This window comes from Pristiophorus japonicus, chromosome 3 (assembly GCF_044704955.1).
Source record: "Pristiophorus japonicus isolate sPriJap1 chromosome 3, sPriJap1.hap1, whole genome shotgun sequence".
Classification (NCBI taxonomy): Eukaryota; Metazoa; Chordata; class Chondrichthyes; family Pristiophoridae; genus Pristiophorus; species Pristiophorus japonicus.
In genome coordinates, this window is record NC_091979.1 from 316,278,262 (window position 1) to 316,303,625 (window position 25,364).

At 47.3% G+C, this 25,364-nt stretch overlaps 1 protein-coding gene and 1 long non-coding RNA gene across 2 annotated transcripts in view; one reads left to right on the forward strand and one right to left on the reverse strand.

Moving 5' to 3' along the window:
* LOC139260367 (solute carrier family 35 member G1-like) overlaps positions 1 to 10,559 on the reverse strand; it is a 61,006-nt gene extending 50,447 nt beyond the window's left edge. The window contains exon 1 of the mRNA XM_070876911.1: positions 10,296 to 10,559. Coding sequence (XP_070733012.1) covers positions 10,296 to 10,521 — 226 coding nt within the window. The 5' untranslated portion in view covers positions 10,522 to 10,559. The remainder of the gene's footprint in view (positions 1 to 10,295) is intronic.
* LOC139260368 (uncharacterized) overlaps positions 7,883 to 25,364 on the forward strand; it is a 32,514-nt gene continuing 15,032 nt past the window's right edge. The window contains exon 1 of the long non-coding RNA XR_011592785.1: positions 7,883 to 8,273. This is a non-coding gene — a long non-coding RNA (uncharacterized lncRNA). The remainder of the gene's footprint in view (positions 8,274 to 25,364) is intronic.

Below are 25,364 nucleotides of genomic sequence, written 5' to 3' on the forward strand. Positions count from 1 at the left end.
AGATAATATTCTGCCTTCGTGTTTTTGCCCCCAAAATGGATAACCTCACATTTATTCACATTATACTGCATCTGCCATGCATTTGCCCACTCACCTAGCCTGTCCAAATCAACCTGTAGCCTCTTAGCATCCTCCTCACAGCTCACACCGCCACCCTGTTTAGTGTCATCTGCAAACTTGGAGATATTACACTCTATTCCTTCATCTAAATCGTTAATGTATATTGTAAAGAGCTGGGGTCCCAGCACTGAGCCCTGCGGCACTCCACTAGTCACTGCCTGCCATTCTGAAAAAGGACCAATTTATCCCGACTCTCTGCTTCCTGTCTGCCAACCAGTTCTCTATCCACGTCAGTACATTACCCCCAATACCATGCGCTTTGATTTTGCACACCAATCTCTTGTGCGGGACCTTGTCAAAAGCCTTTTGAAAGTCCAAATACACCAGATCCACTGGTTCTCCCTTGTCCACTCTGCTAGTTACATCCTCAAAAAATTCCAGAAGATTCATCAAGCATGATTTCCCTTTCATAAATCCATGCTGACTTGGACCGATCCTGTCACTGCTTTCCAAATGCTCTGCTATTTCATCCTTAATGATTGATTCCAACATTTTCCCCACTACTGATGTCAGGCTAACTGGTCTATAATTACCTGTTTTCTCTCTCCCTCCTTTTTTAAAAAGTGGTGTTACATTAGCTACCCTCCAGTCCATTGGAACTGATCCAGAGTCGATAGACTGTTGGAAAATGATCACCAATGCATCCACTATTTCTAGGGCCACTTCCTTAAGTACTCTGGGATGCAGACTATCAGACCCTGGGGATTTATCGGTCTTCAATTCCATCAATTTCCCTAACACAATTCCCCGCCTAATGGAGATCCTTCAGTTCCTCCTTCCCACTCGACCCACTGTCCCCTAGTACATTCAGAAGGTTATTTGTGTCTTCCTTCGTGAAGACAGAACCAAAGTATTTGTTCAGTTGGTTTGCCATTTCTTTGTTCTCCATTATAAATTCACCTGAATCCAACTGCAAGAAACCTACGTTTGTCTTCACTGATCTTTTTCCCTTCACATATTTATAGAAGCTTTGACAGTCAGTTTTTATGTTCCCTGCAAGCTTCCTCTCGTACTCGATTTACTCCCTCTTAATTAAATCCTTAGTCCTCCTCTGTTGAATTCTAAATTTCTCCCAGTCCTCAGGTTTGTTGCTTTTTCTAGCCAATTTATATGCCTCTTCCTTGGTTTTAACACTATCCTTAATTTCCCTTGTTAGTCACGGTTGAGCCACCTTTCCCGTTCTATTTTTATTCCAGACAGGGATGTACAATTGCTGAAGTTCATCCATGTGATCCTTAAATGTTTGCCATTGCTTATCCACCATCAACCCTTTAAGTATCCTTTGCCAGTCTAATCTAGCCAATTCATTCCTCATATCATCGAAGTTACCTTTCCTTAAGTTCAGGACCCTAGTTTCCGAATTAACTGTGTCACTCTCCATCTAAAGAATTCTACCATATTATGGTCACTCTTCCCCAAGGGGCCTCGCACAACAAGATTGCTAATTAGTCCCTCCTCATTACACAACACCCAGTCTAGGATGGCCAGCTCTCTAGTTGGTTCCTCGACATATATTGCAATAATACTCCCCAGAATATAACCAAAATACGGAAAGAAGCCTAGAATGCTAATTACATGGAGTATACCAATAATAGGGCCCAAGTTTCCACATGATTTGCGCCTGATTTTTTCGGAGCAACTGGTGGAGAACGGACTATCTGAGAAATCGCAATTCTCCACATTTTTTTTTCTGCAGTTCTAGTCAGGTAGAACAGTTCTACTTTGGAACAGAATTTTTTCTTCAAAAGGGGGCGTGTCCGGCCACTGACGCCTGATTTCAAAGTTTCCACAGTGAAAACGTACTCCAAACTAAGTTAGAATGGAGCAAGTAAAGATTTTTGTAGAACTGAAAAAACCTGTTCTACACATTAAAAAAATCAGGCGCAGGTTACAAATTAGGCGTCCAGAACGAGGTGGGGGGGGGGGGAAGGGGGAGAAGGGGGAGGGAAGGGAAGTCATTAAATTCGACAATAAATCCTTATTTATACTTCTACAAATATTATACAAATAAATCCAACCTGAATAAACATTTAGAAGCAAAGAAAAGATTAAATAAACCATCTTCCTACCTGTGTGAAGGCACGGAGAATGCTGCAGTCAGCCTGAGGCGCCCGTTCTTCCCGCCGGGGGGGGGGGGGGGAAGGAGACAGTGAGAAGGCTACAAGTGCTGATGTGCTGATGGCAATGTGCTTTTATTTAAAAAATGTTCAAAAATTAAACAGCTACAAAGAACTACAAAAATGGCCGAGTGCCAATGTTTTTTTCACACTGCGCGTGCGTGAACGCTCCAACGCGCACGCGCAGCGTTGCCGGCAGGAAAAAAAACTAATTTAAATAGTACCCGCCCCCTCCCACAAAATCGTCGCGAGTGTAGGCTCCGCCCTCCTGGGTGCCGCGCCAGGCAGACAAGGAGCTGCAGAACGCTCCAGACTCCCGAGTTTTTTTTAGGCGCCCGTTTTAGGCGCGAAAAACGGGCGCCCAGCTCGGAGGGGCGCCCGTTTTTTATCGTGTGGAAACTTGGGCCCATAGAGTGGGGACAGGCACCCCTGGGAGACGGAAACTGGGTGGTGTGTGTGAATAATTCACAGACATGGCTGATCATGATAATATTCCCCCCCCCCGCCCCAAACCAGCAACGGATGCCACACCGAGAAAGGCTGCACGATACGTGTCTGAGCACACGGATAGCCTCTTCAATAATAAATGTAATAAATATACAGTATGACCGAAAGATGGTACCCAGGTATTGTAAGAACCCGGATTTTGCTCTAAAGATAACCAAAGCTCGTTATTGGCAAAACGTACTAGATGGGTTAGGAATGGGACTAGGAGCATTAAATTCAATGGCTATCGAAACGTTGCAGAATAAAATACAGAAAGCAGGACAATTGACTAGATGCCATAAGGCTGTCAGATGTGTGGCAGGAACCCACACAGGGATAGCCTGCGGGGATGGCTGTCAGACAACATGATATGGCAGTGGGCAAACAAAACTAACTGGGAACAAAAACAGGTATCGGCCAATTTAACGCGAGAAGCCAATAAGACTCACTGCCTTATAATGGGCCTGATTAAGGAAGGACAACATGCTGAATTAGAAAGGAAAGCTTTCTCTGGGATGGGCTAAACTGTTTCAGTTTGACCAACGAAATCTAACACTCAGGCCAGATATGAAGCATATGAGATGTGATAAAGAGGGATGTAATGTGACTATGGTGTTGGCTAATGTTACCAACAGTCAGATATGGTGTGAGTTTGTGACTCTACCACAGCTAGTCGGTAAAAACTTATGGAAGCCACAGTTTTACGGACAATGGATAAACCCCAAAGAATAAAATGCACAACGGGATGGACTGTGTAAAGGGCCCACGACATACACCAGTGGTGGAACCATGCAGCATGGAAAGCACAGCAGGGGCTCGTGAATGGCAGCTGCAACCGTTAAACTATACCATAATACATGAAATCGGACAAAACTACATGTGTAACCAGTAACCCACACGGTATATTTGAACGCGGATCGATTGGAACCTCCGGTAAATGAATGCCGGAAGGAAATATATGTCATCTTCGACGTTAAAACAACTAAGTCCTGCCAAATAGGACAATGGGAAAATATCGCACAACACAGGAGCACCAAAGGACTATCCGTACTACCCCCACTGGTGGACTTGAGGAAGTTAAGGGCCTTTTTGAAAAAACAAACACAGTCAGGTGACCAAGTACCTGGGAGAAGAACGGGAACGGTTACTCAGACAAAAGGTCGAGATGAGTTGCACAAAACAAGAACTGATCCGAGTGACAGAGGAACTAAGTGACCTCACGGTTCACCACTGGTGGGACATTTTTAAGGGCTGGTCACCCAAGACCTACGCGGTCCTCAAATTGATGTGGCACCCAATTGTGGTAATAATAGTAGTGGTAGGGATATGCGTCGTGATCCAACTATATCTGATGTGTAAGATCCCAGGGATACACAACCGCGTGGTTCTAGCCGAACAGCAAACAGCCTTGTTAACTATGTAATGTAGGTGTGATAGGGAGGCGAATGACTTTGTAACAAGTTAGTTGTTTCCCCAAGACCCCCAAGCTTATGCTCTGTATGTACAAAAACAAATATAAATAGCTTGCCAATAATCCCAGGGAAATGGTCGGGTATAGTATGTAAAGCCTCCGTTAAAAGACGGAACTGCGAGCGATCTCAAGGACATGGATTTGATCACCATTTCCAGCAGATGGCTCAGAACATATATATGTGGTCGCCTGATTATTTAGAAATAATCAGGGACCAACAGGAGGGACTGAAGAGGTAAATTCTTAATATTAATTAATTGTGCCATTTTAAAATGGAGTTAACAGGTTTTAAAATGGAACCCACAACGGCTGGGTTACAGACTGTGGGAACATTCCACAGAAAAGCAAATGTTCTAGTTCACAGACCAAGGCCTAGGGAGGCGAGCACACAGAGATAACATAGAAATTGAACTAAATAACAAGAGAAGGGTTGAATAGACATGGACACTACAAGCAACTTTCCGGATTTGCCATTTAAGGCACACGGAAGCCAACGGTGTACCAATGTATCAATCTATCATCATGTGTTAATTGTAACTTGCGTAATTACCTAATGCTATAGATATCCTCGCTGTTACATACCATACTAGGGATGGTTTTCTAGACCAATATGTCGAGGAACCAACTAGGGAGCTGGCCCTCCTAGACTGGGTATTGTGTAATGAGAAGGGACTAATTAGCGATCTTGTTGTGCGAGGCCTCTTGGGGAAAAGTGACCATAATATGGTAGAATCCCTTATTAAGATGGAGAGTGACAAAATTAATTTGGAAACTAGGGTCCTGAACTTAAGGGAAGGTAACTTTGACGGTATGAGGCGTGAATTGGCTAGAATAGACTGGCAAATGATACTAAAAGGGTTGACGGTGGATAAGCAATGGCAAACATTTAAAGATCACATGGATGAACTTCAGCAAATTTACATCCCTGTCTGGAGTAAAAATAAAATGGGGAAGGTGGCTCAACCATGGCTAACAAAGGAAATTAAGGATAGTGTTAAATCCAAGGAAGAGTCATATAAATTGGCTAGAAAAAGCAAGAAACCTGAGGACTGGGAGAAATTTAGAATTCAACAGAGGAGGACTAAGGGTTTAATTAAGAGGGGGAAAATAAGAGTACGAGAGGAAGCTTGCAGGGAATATAAAAACTGACTGCAAAAGCTTCTATAAATATGTGAAGAGAAAAAGATTAGTAAAGACAAACTTAGGTCCCTTGCAGTCGGATTCAGGTGAATTTATAATGGGGAACAAAGAAATGGCAGACCAATTGAACCAATACTTCGGTTCTGTCGTCACGAAGGAAGACACAAATAACCTTCCGAATGTACTACGGGACCGAGCGTCTAGTGAGAAGGAGGAACTGAAGGATATCCTTATTAGGTGGGAAATTGTGTCAGGGAAATTGATGGGATTGAAGGCCGATAAATCCCCGGGGCCTGATAGTCTGCATCCCGGAGTGCTCAAGGAAGTGGCCCTAGAAATAGTGGATGCATCGGTGATCATTTTCCAACAGTCGATCGACTCTGGATCAGTTCCCATGGACTGGAGGTTGGCTAATGTAACCCCACTTTTTAAAAAAGGAGGGATAGAGAAAACGGGTAATTATAGACCCGTTAGCTTGGCATCAGTGGTGGGGAAAATGTTGGAATCAATCATTAAGGATGAAATAGCAGAGCATTTGGAAAGCGGTGACAGGATCGGACCAAGTCAGCATGGATTTATGAAAGGGAAATCATGCTTGACGCATCTTCTGGAATTTTTTGAGGATGTAACTAGCAGAGTGGGCAAGGGAGAACTAGTGGATCTGGTGTATTTGGACTTTCAGAAGGCTTTTGACAAGGTCCCGCACAAGAGATTGTTGTGCAAAATCAAAGCACATGGTATTGGGGGTAATATACTGACGTGGATAGGGAACTGGTTGGCAGACAGGAAGCAGAGAGTCGGGATAAATGGGTCCTTTTCAGAATGGCAGGCAGTGACTAGTGGAGTGCCGCAGGGCTCAGTGCTGGGAACCCAGCTCTTTACAATATACATTAACGATTTGGATGATGGAATAGACTGTAACATCTCCAAGTTTGCAGATGACACTAAACTGGGTGGCGGTGTGAGCTGTGAGGACGCTAAGAGGCTGCAGGGTGACTTGGACAGGTTAGGTGAGTGGGCAAATGCATGGCAGATGCAGTATAATGTGGATAAATGTGAGGTTATCCATTTTGGGGGCAAAAACACAAAGGCAGAATATTATCTGAATGGCAGCAGACTAGGAAAAGGGGAGGTACAACGAGATCTGGGTGTCATGGTTCATCAATCACTGAAAGTGGGCACACAGGCACAGCAGGTGGTAAAGGCGGCAAATGGTATGTTGGCCTTCATAGCTAGGGGTTTTGAATATAGAAGCAGGGAGGGTCTTACTGCAGTTGTACAGGGCCTTGGTGAGACCTCACCTGGAATATTGTGTTCAGTTTTGGTCTCCTAATCTGAGGAAGGACATTCTTGCTATTGAGGGAGTGCAGCGAAGGTTCACCAGACTGGATTCCAGGGATGGCTGGACTATCATATGAGGAGAGACTGGATCAACTGGGCCTTTATTCACAGGAGTTTAGAAGGATGAGAGGGGATGTCATAGAAACATATAAGATTCTGAAGGGACGGGGCAGGACAGGTTAGCTGCAGGAAAAATGTTCCAGATGTTGGGGAAGTCCAGAACCAGGGAACATAGTCTTAGGATAAGGGATAGGCCATTTAGGACTGAGATGAGGAGAAACTTCTTCACTCAGAAAGTTGTTAACCTGTGGAATTCCCTGCCGCAGAGTTGTTGTTGATGCCAGTTCACTGGATATGTTCAAGAGGGAGTTAGATATGGCTCTTGCAGCTAAGGGGATCAAGGGGTATGGAGAGAAAGCAGGAATGGGGTACTGAAAGAATTATCAGCCATGATCATATTGAATGATGGTGCAGGCTCGAAGGGCCGAATGGCCTACTCCTGCACCTATTTTCTATGTTTCTATGAGTCCAATGTGGAGCCTACAGTCTTTACCACAGGTGGGGCAGACGGTGGTTCGCGGGACAGGTGGGTGGAGTGCTTGGGTTGTCGTGCGCTCCTTCCACTGTTCGCGTTTGACTTCCGCTTGCTCCCGATGAAGAGACTCTAGTTGTTCTACTATATTACTTACTATTGAGGTCATGCTCAAGTCTATAGTTTCCAAGGCTATCCTGATACTCCATTTTTCTAACTTATATTGGCAGCTCTCCATCTGTAATCGTTATTTCTGGAGCTAGACAGACTCACTGAAGAATCGGAAAGAGGGAGAGACTCACTTAATAGTCGGTGACAGAGGGATTGATTCACTGAAGGATCAGAGACAGAGGGAGAAACTTCTAAACAAAACAACTTCTGTTGAATTTCTGAGCATTGTGCTTTAGTATTTGATGTTACTGATCCAGTGAAATGTTGGCACCTGTGGGCTGACAGTTGATTGATTAAATATTGTAATATTTATTGTACTCTCTGTACCATTATGTAACAGTTGTTGATCTAGTCAACACAATGCATCGGGAGCAGGTGGGGGGGGGGGGGGGGGGGAAAGGAGTCGGCCCTGTGTTTACGACCAGGACATGTCTAATCTAAACTCTGTCACATTTATGTAACACAAATTCCCTGTGTCCATTCACATGTGCTTTTTGGGTGCTGCATCAAATCCAAGCTCATTAAATTCAATCCCATTTTTCTTCTCTTGGACCCCCTTTCCTGTCTCCTCCAATTCATCACCCTTTGTCCTGCCATCTTTTATTTCTCCCCTCTCAGGTACTTTGACTCCCTCAAATCCCTACCTTCACCTTCCTACTCTCCTGCCCCCATTACAGGCTTAAATCCCTCGAATAAAATCACAGCGACCCTCTGCTAGCATTCGTCAACTAGCCCATCGAGGCTCCGGACAGTCACCTTTCAAGCAGCAACCCCATCTTCTCTTGCCGACTTTCCAACTCAGGAGCATTATTGTCACCAGCCTTCCCATCCCACCGAGCACCACCCCTGCGGACTTTGCCATCGGATCAACAATCATTGCCCTACTCTGGTTCAGGTGAGCGGAAATTTTAAAAGGCAAGGACAAAAGCGACAATAGAGCAGGGCAGCGTTGGGGGAAATGGTAACCAGAGCGTGACAGGAAGGGACAGAATGTAGAATCAGATTATGGGGTCAAAGCAGGGGAAAATGGCAAAAAGACAAAATTAAAAGCTCTTTATCTGAATGCACACAGCATTCGTAACAAGATAGAGGAGTTCATCGCACAAACAAATATAAATGGGTATGATCTGATAGCCATTACAGAGACGTGGTTGTAAGGTGACCAAGGCTGGGAACTGAATATTCAGGGTATTTGACAATTCAGAAGGTCAGACAGAAAGGAAAAGTTGGTGGAGTAGCTCTGTTACTAACAGACGCGATCAGGGCAACAGTGAGAAATTATATTGGCTCAGAAGATCAAGATGTAGAATCCGTTTAGGTGGAGATAATAAATAATAAGGGGACATTTTTAAAAATTAGCAAAGGACAACTAAAAAAATAATAAAGAGAGAGAAGATGGATTATGAGAGTAAACAAGCAAGAAATATAAAAACAGATATTAAGAACTTCTACAGGTATATAAAAAGGAAGAGGGTGGCTAAAGTAAATGTTGGTCTCCTAGAGGATGAGTCTGGGGAATTAATAATGGGGAACAGGGAAATGAGAGACTTTGAACAAATATTTTCTCTCAGTAGAAGACACTAAAAACATCTCAATAATAGATAATCAAGGGGCTATAGGGTGGGAACTTGAAACAATCACCAAAGAAAAAGTACTCGGTAAAATAATGGAACTAAAAGGTGGACAAGTCCCCTGGATCTGATGGCCTGCATCCCAGGGTCTTAGAAGAAGTGGCTGCAGAGATAGTGGATGCATTGCTTGCAATTTACCAAAATTCCCTGTAGTCCGGAGAGGTCCCAGTGGATTGGAAAACTGCAAATATAACACCCCTTTTTTTTAAAAAAAGGAGGCAGACAGAAAGCAAAAAACTATAGACCAGTTAGCCTAACATCTGTTATTGGGAAAATCCTGGAGGCCATTATTAAGGAAGCAAGCAGTAGCAGGACATTTGTAAAAGCATAATGCAGTCAAGCAGAGTCAGCATGGTTTTATGAAAGGGAAATTATATTTGACAAATTTGCTGGAGTTCTTTGAGGATGTAACGAGCAGGGTGGATAAGGGAGAACCAGTGGATGTGGTGTATTTGAATTTCCAGAAAGCATTCAATAAGGTGCCACATAAAAGGTTACTACACAAGATAAAAGCTCACAGGGCTGGGAGTAATATATTAGCATGGATAAGAGGATTGGCTAACTAACAGAAAACTGAGGGTCGGGATAAATGGGTCATTTTCCGGTTGGCAAACAGTGACTAGTGGGGTGCCGCAGGGATCGGTGCTGGGTCCTCAACTATTTACAATCTATATTAATGACTTGGACGAAGGGACCGAGTGTAATGTAGCCGAGTTTGCTGATGGTACAAAGAGGTCCTCAGGTCCTGCTCGGTTTAAATACTGTCGCCTCCGCTGTCAACACTTGTCGGTCTGCGCGATGACACTATTTTCCATTTGGTAACTGTCAGTGTCTTTCAAAAGTTTGGATGTTGGTCCTCAAGAACGCTTTAAAATTTGGAGAGGATTCACCCCCACCACCACCACATACAAACAAAAGGGAGTGAGAGAAAAGACAGTTGTAAATAGTGGGGCAATTTCAACAATCCTGTGCTCCCAGTGCGGAGTCACTCTCAAAGGTAGGGAAGAAATGTGACTTGTGCTCCCTTTGAATGCAGCTTCCTGCAGGGACAGGGTCATGGTGGTGACAGAAGGTTCTGCACAAACAGAGCCAGAGCTCTGCTGCCAAGTAACCTTATCCCCCAAAGCCCCTTGGCACATCAAGATTTATTGCTAAAATGCTACACATTTTGCAGAGTCATTGTGAGATTTTAAACAAATGATTCGTCCATTCAAAGAGTTTTATCCACACGACACAAAATAAAAGTTCTCAAAGAGTTGGTGAGGAGAAGCCCCTGGGCACAGTACCTGGGGGAGCGGCCGACCCCGGCCCCGGGCCCGGGCCCGAGCCCCCCTCATCAGCGGAGTGTCCGACTGCCCGAGACTGGCCGCAACACACAAAGTTACAGTGACAATGAAAGTGTTTGCTTCCTGTGGCCGGAGCGCCGCACTCGGGGCTCGCTGCTGCTCCGCTGGGCTTCACCGCCACCACTTCACCGGCCGCCAGCACAGCACCAGCCTGCTCCTGGGCCATAGTCCGGCAATGTGAGCTGTTCAAACCGCGCCCCGGGCCCGCCCCGCCCCGCACAGCGCCCCGGGCCCGCCCCGCACAGCGCCGCACACAGCACCCCGCACAGCGCCCCGCCCAGTGCCCCGCCCCGGGCCCGCCCCACACAGCGCCCCGCACAGCGCCCCGCCCAGTGCCCACCCCACTCAGCGCCCGCCCTGCACAGCGCCCCGCTCAGTGCCCACCCCACTCAGCGCCCCGCACAGCGCCCCGCATAGCACCCCACACAGCGCCCCGCACAGCGCCCCGCCCAGTGCCCACCCCACTCAGCGCCCGCCCTGCACAGCGCCCCGCTCAGTGCCCACCCCACTCAGCGCCCCGCACAGCGCCCCGCATAGCACCCCACACAGCGCCCCGCACAGCGCCCCGCACAGAGCCCAGCACAGCGCCTGCCCAGGGCACGCCCCGCACAGCGCTCGGCCAGGGCATGCCCCGCACAGCGCCCCGCACAGCGCCCCGCACAGCGCCGCACACAGCGCCCCGCCCAGTGCCCACCCCACTCAGCGCCCCGCACAGCGCCCGCCCCGCACAGCGCCCCGCCCAGTGCCCGCCCCACTCAGCGCCCCGTACAGCGCCCGCCCCGCACAGCGCCCCGCCCAGTGCCCACCCCACTCAGCGCCCCACACAGCGCCCCACACAGCGCCCAGCACAGAGCCCAGCACAGCACCTGCCCAGGACACACACCGCACAGCGCTCACCCAGGGCACGCCCCGCACAGCGCTCGCCCAGGGCATGCCCCGCACAGCACCCCGCACAGCGCCCCGCTGGCACGGTGAGATGTTCAAACACTGTCCCCACTGGCCTGGTCTCACATTGAATGATGTTGAGGGGCGGAACTTACCAACAACATGGCTTCTGACTGAATTACCCTGAAGGTTGCAGGAAGCAAGGACCATAAATGTAAATCCATAGCTCAGTCCTTGAACAGGAACGGAAGCAATAAAAGACTTCCTCATCCACTGACAGCCTCACATTCATATAACAGGCTGCCCTCACTTGTTGGTATTGTTGCTACATGGGTAGAGCTGCAGAACACCAAAGGGCAAAAAACATTAGTGGGAGTTGTGTACAGTCCTCCAAACAGTAGTAGTGATGTTGGGGAGGGTATCAAACAGGAAATTAGGGGTGCATGCAATAAAGGTGCAGCAGTTATAATGGGTGACTTTAATATGCACATAGATTGGGCCAACCAAACTGGAAGCAATACGGTGGAGGAGGATTTCCTGGAATGCATAAGGGATGGTTTTCTAGACCAATATGTCGAGGAACCAACTAGGGGGGAGGCCATCTTAGACTGGGTGTTGTGTAATGAGAGAGGATTAATTAGCAATCTCATTGTGCGAGGCCCCTTGGGGAAGAGTGACCATAATATGGTGGAATTCTGCATTAGGATGGAGAATGAAACCGTTAATTCAGAGACCGTGGTCCAGAACTTAAAGAAGGGTAACTTTGAAGGTATGAGGCGTGAATTGGCTAGGATAGATTGGCGAATGATACTTAAGGGGTTGACTTTGGATGGGCAATGGCAGACATTTAGAGACCGCATGGATGAATTACAACAATTGTACATTCCTGTCTGGCGTAAAAATAAAAAAGGGAAGGTGGCTCAACCGTGGCTATCAAGGGAAATCAGGGATAGTATTAAAGCCAAGGAAGTGGCATACAAATTGGCCAGAAATAGCAGCGAACCCGGGGACTGGGAGAAATTTAGAACTCAGCAGATGAGGACAAAGGGTTTGATTAGGGCAGGGAAAATGGAGTACGAGAAGAAGCTTGCAGGGAACATTAAGGCGGATTGCAAAAGTTTCGATAGATATGTAAAGAGAAAAAGATTAGTAAAGACAAACGTAGGTCCCCTGCAGTCAGAATCAGGGGAAGTCATAACGGGGAACAAAGAAATGGCAGACCAATTGAACAAGTACTTTGGTTCGGTATTCACTAAGGAGGACACAAACAACCTTCCAGATATAAAAGGGGTCAGAGGGTCTAGTAAGGAGGAGGAACTGAGGGAAATCTTTATTTGTCGGGAAATTGTGTTGGGGAAATTGATGGGATTGAAGGCCAATAAATCCCCAGGGCCTGATGGACTGCATCCCAGAGTACTTAAGGAGGTGGCCTTGGAAATAGCGGATGCATTGACAGTCATTTTCCAACATTCCATTGATTCTGGATCATTTCCTATGGAGTAGAGGGTAGCCAATGTAACCCCACTTTTTAAAAAAGGAGGGAGAGAGAAAACAGGGAATTATAGACCAGTCAGCCTGACCTCAGTAGTGGGTAAAATTATGGAATCAATTATTAAGGATGTCATAGCAGTGCATTTGGAAAATGGTGACATGATAGGTTCAAGTCAGCATGGATTTGTGAAAGGGAAATCATGCTTGACAAACCTTCTGGAATTTTTTGAGGATGTTTCCAGTAAAGTGGACATGGGAGAACCAGTTGATGTGGTATATTTGGACTTTCAGAAGACTTTCGACAAGGTCCCACACAAGAGATTAATGTGCAAAGATAAAGCACATGGGATTGGGGGTAGTGTGCTGACGTGGATTGAGAACTGGTTGTCAGACAGGAAGCAAAGAGTAGGAGTAAATGGATACTTTTCAGAATGGCAGGCAGTGACTAGTGGGGTACCGCAAGGTTCTGTGCTGGGGCCCCAGCTGTTTACATTGTACATTAATGATTTAGACGAGGGGATTAAATGTAGTATCTCCAAATTTGCGGATGACACTAAGTTGGGTGGCAGTGTGAGCTGCGAGGAGGATGCTATGAGGCTGCAGAGTGACTTGGATAGGTTAGGTGAGTGGGCAAATGCATGGCAGATGAAGTATAATGTGGATAAATGTGAGGTTATCCACTTTGATGGTAAAAACAGAGAGACAGACTATTATCTGAATGGTGACAGATTAGGAAAAGGGGAGGTGCAACGAGACCTGGGTGTCATGGTACATCAGTCATTGAAGGTTGGCATGTAGGTACAGCAGGCGGTTAAGAAAGCAAATGGCATGTTGGCCTTCATAGCGAGGAGATTTGAGTACAGGGGCAGGGAGGTGTTGCTACAGTTGTACAGGGCCTTGGTGAGGCCACACCTGGAGTATTGTGTACAGTTTTGGTCTCCTAACTTGAGGAAGGACATTCTTGCTATTGAGGGAGTGCAGCGAAGATTCACCAGACTGATTCCCGGGATGGTGGGACTGACCTATCAAGAAAGACTGGATCAACTGGGCTTGTATTCACTGGAGTTCAGAAGAATGAGAGGGGACCTCATAGAAACGTTTAAAATTCTGACGGGTTTAAACAGGTTAGATGCAGGAAAAATGTTCCCAATGTTGGGGAAGTCCAGAACCAGGGGTCACAGTCTAAGGATAAGGGGTAAGCCATTTAGGACCGAGATGAGGAGAAACTTCTTCACCCAGAGAGTAGTGAACCTGTGGAATCCTCTACCACAGAAAGTATTTGAGGCCAATTCACTAAATATATTCAAAAGGGAGTAAGATGAAGTCCTTACTACTCGGGGGATCAAGGGGTATGGCGAGAAAGCAGGAATGGGGTACTGAAGTTGCATGTTCAGCCATGAACTCATTGAATGGCGGTGCAGGCTAGAAGGGCTGAATGGCCTACTCCTGCACCTATTTTCTATGTTTCTATGTTTCTATGTGCCACAACACCATGATATACACTTTGCCCAGTCATTTGTATTTTGATATTAATTATTAAATGGGGCAGTCCACGGTAGCTCAGTGTTTAAGTACATGAATGTTATACCATGTGATAAACAATTCTAGCACTAAAGTGCATCTGTGTGCAAAAGGTGTGCCCCTTTAAGGATTAGGGGCTATTAGAGACCATCAAGGTAATCTGTGTGGCGGCAGAAGACATGGCTTTAGAAACATAGAAATATAGAAAATAGGTGCAGGAGTAGGCCATTCGGCCCTTCGAGCCTGCACCACCATTCAATAAGATCATGGCTGATCATTCACCTCAGTACCCCTTTCCTGCTTTCTCTCCATACCCCTTGATCCCTTTAACCGTAAGGGCCATATCTAACTCCCTCTTGAATATATCCAATGAACTGGCATCAACAACTCTCTGCGGTAGAGAATTCCACAGGTTCACAACTCTCTGAGTGAAGAAGTTTCTCCTCATCTCGGTCCTAAATGGTTTAGCCCTTATCCTTAGACTGTGTCCCCTGGTTCTGGACTTCCCCAACATCGGAAACATTCTTCCTGCATCGAACCTGTCCCGTCCCGTCAGAATTTTATATGTTTCTGTGCGATCCCCTCTCATCCTTCTAAACTCCAGTGAATAAAGGCCCAGTTGATCCAGTCTCTCCTCATATATCAGTCCTGCCATCCCAGGAATCAGTCTGGTGAACCTTCGCTGCACTCCCTCAATAGCAAGAACGTCTTTCCTCAGATTAGGAGACCAAAACTGAACACAATATTCCAGGTGAGGTCTCACGAAGGCCCTGTGCAACTGCAGTAAGACCTCCCTACTCCTATACTCAAATCCCCTAGCTATGAAGGCCAACATACTATTTGCCTTCTTCACCGCCTGATGTACCTGCATGCCAACTTTCAATGACGAATGACACCCAGGTCTCATTGCACCTCCCCTTTCCCTAATCAGCCACCATTCAGATAATATTCTGCCTTCAAGTTTTTGCCACCAAAGTGGATAACCTCAGATTTATCCACATTATACTGCATCTGCCATTCATTTGCCCACTCACCTAACCTGTCCAAGTCACCCTGCAGCCTCTTAGCGTCCTCCTCACAGCTCACATCACCATCCAGCTTAGTGTCATCTGCAAACTTGGAGAAATTACACTCAATCCCTTCATCTAAATCATTACTGTATATTGTAAATAGCTGGGGTCCCAGCACTGAGCCCTGCGGCACCCCACTAGTCATTGCCTGCCATTCTGAAAAGGACCTGTTTATCCTGACTCTTTGCTTCCTGTCTGCCAACCAGTTCTCTATCCATGTCAGTACATTACCCCCAATACCATGTGCTTTAATTTTGCACACCGATCTCTTGTGTGGGACCTTGTCAAAAGCCTTTTAAAAGTCCAAATACACCACATCCACTGGTTCCCCCTTGTCCACCCTACCAGTTACATCCTCAAAAAATTCCAGAAGATTTATCAAACATGATTTCCCTTTCATAAATCCATGCTGACTTGGACTGATCCTGTCACTGCTTTCCAAATGTGCTGCAATTTCATCTTTAATAATTGATTCCAACATTTTCCCCACTATGATGTCAAACTAACCCATCTATAATTACCCGTTTTCTCTCTCCCTCCTTTCTTAAAAAGTGGTGTTACATTAGCTACCCTTCAGTCCATAGGAACTGATCCAGATTCGACAGACTGTTGGAAAATGATCACCAATATATCTACTATTTGTGGAGCCACTTCCTTAAGTACTCTGGTATGCAGACTATCAGGCCCCGGGGATTTGAAGACAAACGTAGGTCCCTTGCAGTCAGATTCAGGTAAATTTATAATGGGGAACAAAGAAATGGCAGACCAGTTGAACAAATACTTCGGTTCTGTCTTCACGAAGGAAGGTACAAATAACCTTCCGAAGGTACTAGGGGACAGTGGGTCTAGTGAGAAGGAGGAACTGAAGGATATCCTTATTAGGCGGGAAATTGTGTTAGGGAAATTGATGGGATTGAAGGCCGATAAATCCCCGGGGCCTGACAGTCTGCATCCCAGAGTGCTTAAGGAAGTGGCCCTAGAAATAGTAGATGCATTGGCGATCATTTTCCAACAGTCTATCGGCTCTGGATCAGTTCCTATGGACTGGAGGGTAGCTAATGTAACAACACTTTTTAAAAAAGGAGGGAGAGAGAAAACGGGTAATTATAGACCGGTTAGCTTGACATCAGTAGTGGGGAAAATGTTGGAATCGATCATGAAGGACGAAATAGCAGTGCATTTGGAAAGCGGTGACAGGATTGGATCAAGTCAGCATGGATTTATGAAAGGGAAATCATGTTTGACGAATCTTCTGGAATTTTTTGAGGATGCAACTAGCAGAGTGGACAAGGGAGAACCAGTGGATATGGTGTATTTGGACTTTCAGAAGGCTTTTGACAAGGTCCCGCACAAGAAATTGGGGGTAATATACTGACGTGGATAGAGAACTGGTTGGCAGACAGGAAGCAGAGAGTCGGGATAAATGGGTCCTTTTCAGAATGGCAAGCAATGACTAGTAGAGTGCCGCAGGGCTCAGTGCTGGGAACCCAGCTCTTTACAATATACATTAACGATTTGGATGAAGGAAGAGAGTGTAATATCTCCAAGTTTGCAGATGACACTAAACTGGATGGCGTTGTGAGCTGTGAGGAGGATGCTAAGAGGCTGCAGGGTGACTTGGACAGGTTAGGTGAGTGGGCAAATGCATGGCAGATGCAGTATAATGTGGATAAATCTGAGGTTATCCACTTTGGGGGCAAAAACACGAAGGCAGTATATTATCTGGATAGTGGCAGATTAGGAAAAGGGGAGGTGCAACGAGACCTGGGTGTCATGGTACATCAGTCATTGAAAGTTGGCATGCAGGTACAGCAGGCGGTGAAGAAGGCAAATGGTATGTTGGCCTTCACAGCTAGGGGTTTTGAGTATAGGAGCAGGGAGGTCTTACTGCAGTTGTACAGGGCCTTGGTGAGGCCTCACCTGGAACATTGTGTTCAGTTTTGGTCTCCTAATCTGATGAAGGACGTTCTTGCTATTGAGGGAGTGCAGCGAAGGTTCACCGGACTGATTCCCGGGATGGCTGGTCTGACATATGAGGAGAGACTGGATCGACTGGGCCTTTATTCACTGGAGTTTTGAAGGATAAGAGGGGATCTCATAGAAACATATAAAATTCTGACGGGACGGGACAGGTTAGATGCAGGAAGAATGTTCCTGATGTTGGGGAAGTCCAGAACCAGGGGACACAGTCTAAGGATAAGGGGTAAACCATTTAGGACTAAGATGAGGAGAAATTTCTTCACTCAGAGAGTTGTTAACCTGTGGAATTCCCTGCTGCAGAGAGTTGTTGATGCCAGTTCGTTGGATATATTCAAGAGGGAGTAAGATGTGGCCCTTATGGCTAAAGGGATCAAGGGGTATGGAGAGAAAGCAGGAAAGGGGTACTGAGGTGAAAGATCAGCCATGTTCTTGTTGAAAGATGGTGCACCTATTTTCTATGTTTCTATCGGCCTTCAATCCCATCAATTTTCCAAACACAATTTCCCATCTAATCAGGATTTCCTTCTATTCCTCCTTCTCACTGGACCCTCGGTCCTCTAGTATTTCCGGAAGGTTATTTGTGTCTTCTTTTGTGAAGACAGAACCAAAGTATTTGTTTAACTGGTCCCCCATTTCTTTGTTCCCCATTACAAATTCACCTGAATCTGACTGCAAGGGACCTACGTTTGTCTTCACTAATCTTTTTCTCTTCACATATCCATAGAAGCTTTTGCAGTCAGTTATTATGTTCGCAGCAAGCTTCCTCTCATACTGTAATGGTTTTTAATGAATACTGATACGTCCTTACTATACAGTATAAATGCACACGAGGCCTATGCTTGAGAGAAGGCCTGTCCTTTATTCCTTAGCACTCAAGCGATGAAGGTGGGTGGAGCTTCCCCTTTTATACCTGATGGTCCAGGTTAGGAGTGTCTCCCACCTAGTGGTCATTGTTCTCACAGTGTACAACTTAGATCAGATGATACATGGGTTACAATGCTGGTTGAATACATGACATCACCTCCCCCCCAAAGTCTTATTGGGATCACAGGTTGAGTCTCTTGGTGGTTTACGCTCTCTTGTAGAGCGCCTGAGTTGGGGCTCCGGTTGTTGGGCGCTGGCCTGAGTGTCTGCTGTTTGCGGTGCCTCAGGCCTATCCAGACTGCCCACAGTGATTGGGCTCGCCTCCCTTTGGTTCCGGTGTTCGGTCACTTGTGGTGGAATGAACTTTACATCGTGTTCTTCCTCTGCTTCTTCTATGGGGTTGCTGAACCTCCTTTTTGTTTGATCCATGTGTTTGCGGCAGATTTGTCCATTGGTAAGTTTAGCTACCAGAATCCTATTTCCCTCTTTGGCAATCACAGTGCCTGCGAGCCATTTGGGCCCTGCAGCTTAGTTGAGGACAAAAACAGGGTCATTGACATCAATACATCACGCCCTCGCATTCCTGTCATGGTAGTCATATTGTGGCTGGCGCCTGCTCTCGTCAATTTCTTTCATGGTGGGGTGTATAAGGGATAGCCGGGTTTTGAGCATCCTTTTCATTAGCAGCTCTGCGGGTGGAACCCCTGTGAGCGAGTGTGGTCGGGATCTATAGGCCAACAGGAGGCGTGATAATGCGGGTTTGTAGAGAACCCCCTTGGATTCTGAGCATCCCCTGTTTGATTAGCTGCACTGCTCGTTCTGCCTGGCCGTTTGAGGCCGGCTTGAACGGTGCCGTTCTAACATGGTTAATTCCATTGCCTGCCATGAAGTCCTGGAATTCAGCGCTTGTGAAGCACGGGCCATTGACGCTGACCAAGATGTCCGGTAGACCGTGGGCGGCGAAAATTGCCCGTAGACTTTCTACCGTGGCAGAGGCTGTGCTTGAATTTAAAATGACACACTCGATCCATTTGGAGTAGGTGTCTACTACAACCAAAAACATTTTCCCCGTGAAAGGAACTGCGTAGTCCACATGGATGCGCGACCAAGGCTTGGCGGGCCATGGCCAGGGGCTAAGGAGGGTTCCCCTGGGCGCATTGCCCAGCTGGGCACACGTGTTGCACCTGCGAACACAAAGTTCCAGATCTGCGTCTATCCCGAGCCACCAAACGTGTGACCTGGCAATTGCCATTCATCGTGACAATGCCCGGGTGCTCATTGTGGAGTTCTCTGATGAACACCTCTCTGCCCATCTGGGGCATGACTACGTGGTTTCCCCACAGTAGGCAATCAGCCTGAATCGAGAGTTCATCCCTGCGCCTGTGAAATGGTTTAAATTCCTCAGGGCATGCCCCGTACGTGGCTGCCCAGTCCCCATTCAGGACACATTTCTTGACTAGAGACAATAGCGGGTCTCTTTTTGTCCAGACTTTAATCTGATGGGCTGTCACGGGTGAGCCTTCACTTCCGAAAGCTTCAACAGCCATGACCATCTCAGCATCATGCTCGGTCGCCCCCTCAGTGGTGGCTAGTGGGAGCCTGCTGAGTGCATCGGCGCAGTTTTCGGTGCCCGGTCTGTGCCGAATTGTATAGTCATAGGCGGCTAACGTGAGTGCCCACCTCTGTATGCCGGACGATGCGTTTGCATTTATGGCCTTGTTGTCGGCCAAAAGGGACGTTAGGGGTTTGTGATCTGTCTCCAGCTCAAATTTCCTGCCAAACAGGTACTGGTGCATTTTCTTTACAGCATATACACATGCGAGCGCCTCCTTTTCTACCATCCCGTAACCCCTTTCTGCCTGGGACAGACTCCTGGAGGCATCAGCTACCGGCTGTAACTGACCCTTGGCATTGACATGCTGCAACACACACCCGACACCATAGAACGACGCACCGCACGTTAACACAAGTTTCTTACATGGGTCGTATAGTGTTAACAGAGTATTGGAACATAACAAATTGCGTGCTCTATTAAAAGCCCTTTCCTGGCTGTCCCCCCAGACCCATTCGCGACCTTTGCGTAGGAGCACGTGTGGCGACTGTAGCAACATGCTCAATTTGGGAAGAAAGTTACCAAAATAGTTTAGAAGACCCAGGAACGAACGCAGCTCCATCGTGTTACGGGGTCTGGGTGCTCTCTGGATCGCTTCCGTCTTGGACGCAGTAGGGCTGATCCTGTCTGCTGCTACCCTCATCCCCAGGAATTCTACCTCTGGAGCTAGGAAGACGCACTTCGCCTTTTTCAGTCGCAGTCCTACCCGGTCCAGTCTGCGTAGCACCTCCTCCAGGTTGTGGAGGTGTTCTTCAGTATCGTAACCCATGATGAGGATGTCGTCCTGAAAAACCACCGTCCCTGGAATCGACTTGAGGAGGCTTTCCATATTTCGTTGGAAGATCGCGGCGGCCGAGCGAATCCCGAACGGACATCTGTTGTACTCAAACAACCCTTGTGTGTCGTGATGGTGGTCAGCTTCTTCGACTCACTCGCCAGCTCCTGGGTCATGTAAGCTGAGGTCAGGTCCAATTTTGAAAAAAGTTTGCCACCGGATAGCGTCGCAAAGAGGTCCTCCGCTCTCGGTAGCAGGTACTGGTCTTGGAGTGACACCTGATTGATGCTGGCCTTGTAATCACCACATATCCTGACCGACCCATCCGCCTTGAGCACCGGCACAATCGGGCTCGCCCAGTCACTGAATTCGACTGGCGAGATGATGCCTTCCCTCAGCAGGCGGTCCAATTCGCCTTCTATCTTTTCCCGCATCACGTACGGCACCGCTCTGTCCTTGTGGTGTACTGGCCTGGCATCCGGGTTTATATGAATTACTACCTTGGCCCCGGGTTGAAATAATGAGTCCAATTTGTCCAGGATCTGTGAGCATGATACTCGCTCCACAGAGGAAATTGCATTGACATCGCCCAATTTCCAGTTCATGACAGCAAGCCAACTCCTCCCCAGTAGTGCGGGACCGTCCCCTGGGACAATCCAGAGTGGCAGTCTGTTCTCCGAATATTTGTGGGTCACGACTACCATGGCGCTGCCTAGCACCGGAATGATCTGCTTTGTGTAAGTTCGTAGCTGTGCATCAATCAGCGATAATTTTGACCTCCTGGCCTTGGACACCCACAACTTTTAGAACTGTTTGATACCCATCAGGGACTGGCTGGCCCCCATGTCTAGCTCCATTAATACTGGGATGCCATTGAGGAGCACTTTCATCATTATCGGTGGCGTCCTGGTGTATGAACTGTATACGTGCTCCATATGAACTCGTTGAACTTCAGCTTCCAGCGATTTCCCCCAGCGTTCACTTCTGCAATTTCTGCAGGTATTTTGCTCATCTCTGCAAACTCCGGCTGAGTGTGTGCCTCCATGCCTCCAACATGAGCTGCTGTTTGAAAGAAAACGTCCCTTGCCAGTCGATCGTCCCTGACTGCCCCTGTGACTGTCCTTGAATGCGCCATTAACAGATGTTGATGGCCCCCTTACTGGCCGCATTGTCCCTTGCAATGGCATGAATCACCGTTCAGCTTGCCATTGTCTCTGTCGAACTCGCCCTCTGGGTTCGACTACATGTTGGGGCATACCCGATTGCCCTTGTCTGCCTGGAGAACCGTGTGCTTCTTTAACAATGTTGAATCTCTGTCCCAACCATTCCTTAACACAATACCTCTCGTCTGTTCTGCTCGTGGCCATGCTCGCGTGGTTGAAATCCCAGTTTCTCGTCGCCATTGATACGTCCTTACTATACAGTATAAATGCACACGAGGCCCATGCTTGAGAGAAGGTCAGTCTGTGACCTGTCCTTTATTCCTTAGCACTCAAGTGATCAAGGTGGGTGGAGCTTCCCCTTTTATACCTGAAGGTCCAGGTTAAGAATGTCTCCCACCTAGTGGTCATTGTTCTCACAGTGTACAACTTAGGTCAGATTATACATGGGTTACAATGCTGGTTGAATACATGACAAATACTTTGCGTGTTTTCACAAGAGAGGGGAGATGCAGACATTGCATCCAGGGAGGAGACATTACAATCATATATCCCAGGCTGATAAAAGAAGCAAAAGAGGAAATAGCAGAGGTTCTAACCATCATTTTCCAATCCTCTCTGGCTGCAGCTGTGGTGCCAGAGGACTGGAAGACTGCTTACGTTGTACCTTTGTTTGAAAAGGGAGAAAGGGATAGACCAAGTAATTACAGGCCAGTCAGCCTAACCTCGGTGGTGTAACAATTTAAATAAAGGAAGACTTGCATTTCTATAGCGCCTTTCACAACCACCGGATGTCTCAAAGCACTTTTGAAGTACTTTTTGAGTGTAGTCACTGTTGTAATGTGGGAAAAGCGGCAGCCAACTTGCGCACAGCAAGCTCCCACAAACAGCAATGTGCTAATTATTGGAAAAAATTCTGAGGGACAGGATAAATTTTCATTTAGAAAGACACGGATTAATCAAGGACAGTCAGCATGGATTTGTTAAGGGAAGGTCGTGTCTGACTAACTTGATTGAGTTTTTTGAGGAGGTAACAAGGAGGGCCAATGAATGCATTTGATGTAGTGTATATGGATTTTAGCAAGGCTTTTTATGAGGTCTCACATGGCAGACTGGTCACGAAAGTAAAAGTCTATGGGATCCAGGGCAAAGTGACAAGTTGGATCCAAAATTGGCTCAGAGGCAGGAAGCAAAGGGTTGTGGTCGATGGGTGTTTTTGTGACTGGAAGGCTGTATCCAGTGGGGTTCCGCAGGGCTCAGTACTAGGTCCCTTGCTTTTTGGGGTATACACCAATGATCGAGACTTGAATATAGGGGGTATGATTAAGAAGTTTGCAGATGATCCTAAAATCGGCTATGTGGTTGATAATGAAGAAGAAAGCTGCGGACTGCAGGAAGATATCAATGTACTGGTCAGGTGGGCAGAACAGTGGCAAATGGAATTTAATCCAGAGAAGTGTGAGGTAATGCATTTGGGGAGGGCTAACAATGCAAGGGAATACACATTAAATGGTTGGACACTGAGAAGTGTAGAGGAACAGAGGGACCTTGGGCTGCAGGTCTACACATCCCTGGGTATCAGGTCAGGTAGATAAGATAGTTAAGAAGTCATACGGAATACTTGCCTTTATTAGCCGAGGCACAGAATACAAGAGCAAGGAGGTTATGCTTGAACTGTATGAAACACTGGTTAGGCCGCAGCTGGAGTACTGCGTGCAGTTCTGGTCACCACATTACAGCAAAGATGTGATTGCATTGGAAAGGGTGTTAGGAGATTTACAAGAATTTTACCTGGACTGGAGAATTTGGACTATGAGGAAAGATTGGATAGGCTGGGTTTATTTCCTTTGCAACAGCATAGGTTGAGGGAGACCTGATTGAGGTGTATAAAATTATGAGGGGCCTAGATAGAGTGGATAAGAAAGACCTATTTCCCTTAGCAGAGGGGTCAACAACCAGACAGCATAGATTTAAAAGAATTGGTAGGAGGTTTAGAGGAGATTTGAGGGAAATTTCTTCACCCAGAGGGTGGTGGGGGTCTGGAACACAATGCCGGAAATGGTGGTCGAGGCAGAAACCCTCATCACATTTAAAAAATACTTGGATGTGCACTTGAAATGCCGTAATCTACATGGCTACGGACCAAGAGCTGGAAAGTGGGATTAGACTGGATAGCTCTTTGTCGGCCGACGTTGACGTGATGGGCCGAAATGCTCTCCTTCCGTGCTGTAAATTTCTATGATTCTATGATATAACTGTCTTTGTTACACCACTCTCCTTCAAATTTGCCGTCATTTCCCTCTCCTCAAGCCTGGGAGGAGCATTCGATCTCCAACCCGAGGAGGACCAGGCTTATGGTGAGGGAGCTTGGGCTTTGCTGCCCGAGGCTGAGACCGCATCGTTGCAGCTCCCAGAATACCGAGCCCCGAGATCCCCGGCCGCTTGCAATACAACCTGCAAATCGGGTTAAAGTGGAGGCATCAAGCCTCATTATAATATTCACATTTTCAATCCGCCTCTTGGCAGTCGGTTGGCAGCCCTTGGAGGCCTTGGACAACACGGACCATTTTCCATACCTCGGGAGTCGACTGTCAACAAGGGCAGACTTCGATGACGAAATCCAACACCGCCTTCAGTATGCCTATGCAGTCTTCGATCGTCTGAAGACCAGGAATTCAAACCTGGCACCAAGCTCAGGGAGCAGTAGTGATACCAACCCTCCTATATGCTTCAGAGACATGGACTAAGTACAGCAGGCAACTCAAAACACTGGAGAAGTACCACCAACGCTGCCTCCGCAAGATCCTGCAAATCCATTGGCCGGATAGGCGCACCAATGTTAATGTTCTCGCTCAGGCCAACATCACCAGCATCAAAGCATTAACTACGCTCGATCAGCTCCGATGGATGGACCATATTGTCCGCATGCCCGATACGAGACTCCCAAAACAAGCGCTCTACTCAGAGCTCCAACACGGCAAGCGAGTTTGCTTCAAGGACAGCCCCAATGCCTTCTTGAAAAAGTGCAACATCCCCACCGACACCTCGGTATCCCTGGCCCAAGAGCGCTCAAAGTGGAGGAGAAGCATCCGGGAAGGTGGAGAACACCTCGAGTCTCTTCGTCAGGAGCACGCGGAAGCCAAGCACAAATAGTGGAAGGAGCGCACGACAACCCAAGCACCCCACCCACCCGTCCCTTCAACCACCGTTTGACCCACCTGTGACAGTGACTGTAGGTTCTGCATTGGACTCATCAGTCACCTGAGAACTCATTGTTAGTGTGGAAGCAAGTCATCCTCGACTCCGAGGTAGCCCGCACCCCCATCCTTCCTGTGATAAAGGTGAAAGTGGGCAGGTTGGAGGCGGTTTGGACTCGGGTTTCACATTTTTTCCAACTTTCACATCCCCCTCATGGCTCCAATTCACCCATTCTTACCTCTGAATATTCCGGCCATTTTCTTCGGTCCCCGCAACAAACTCCGTTCCCTAGCCACCGACTCCACCCCGTATTTGATGCCAAGATGAGCTTCTGCCCACATATCTATCCGACTCCGTCCTGCCTCAGCTCATCTGCTGCTGAAGCCCTCATCCATGCCGTTGTTACCTCTAGACTTGACTATTCCAAAGCATTCTCGGCCGGATTCCCACTTT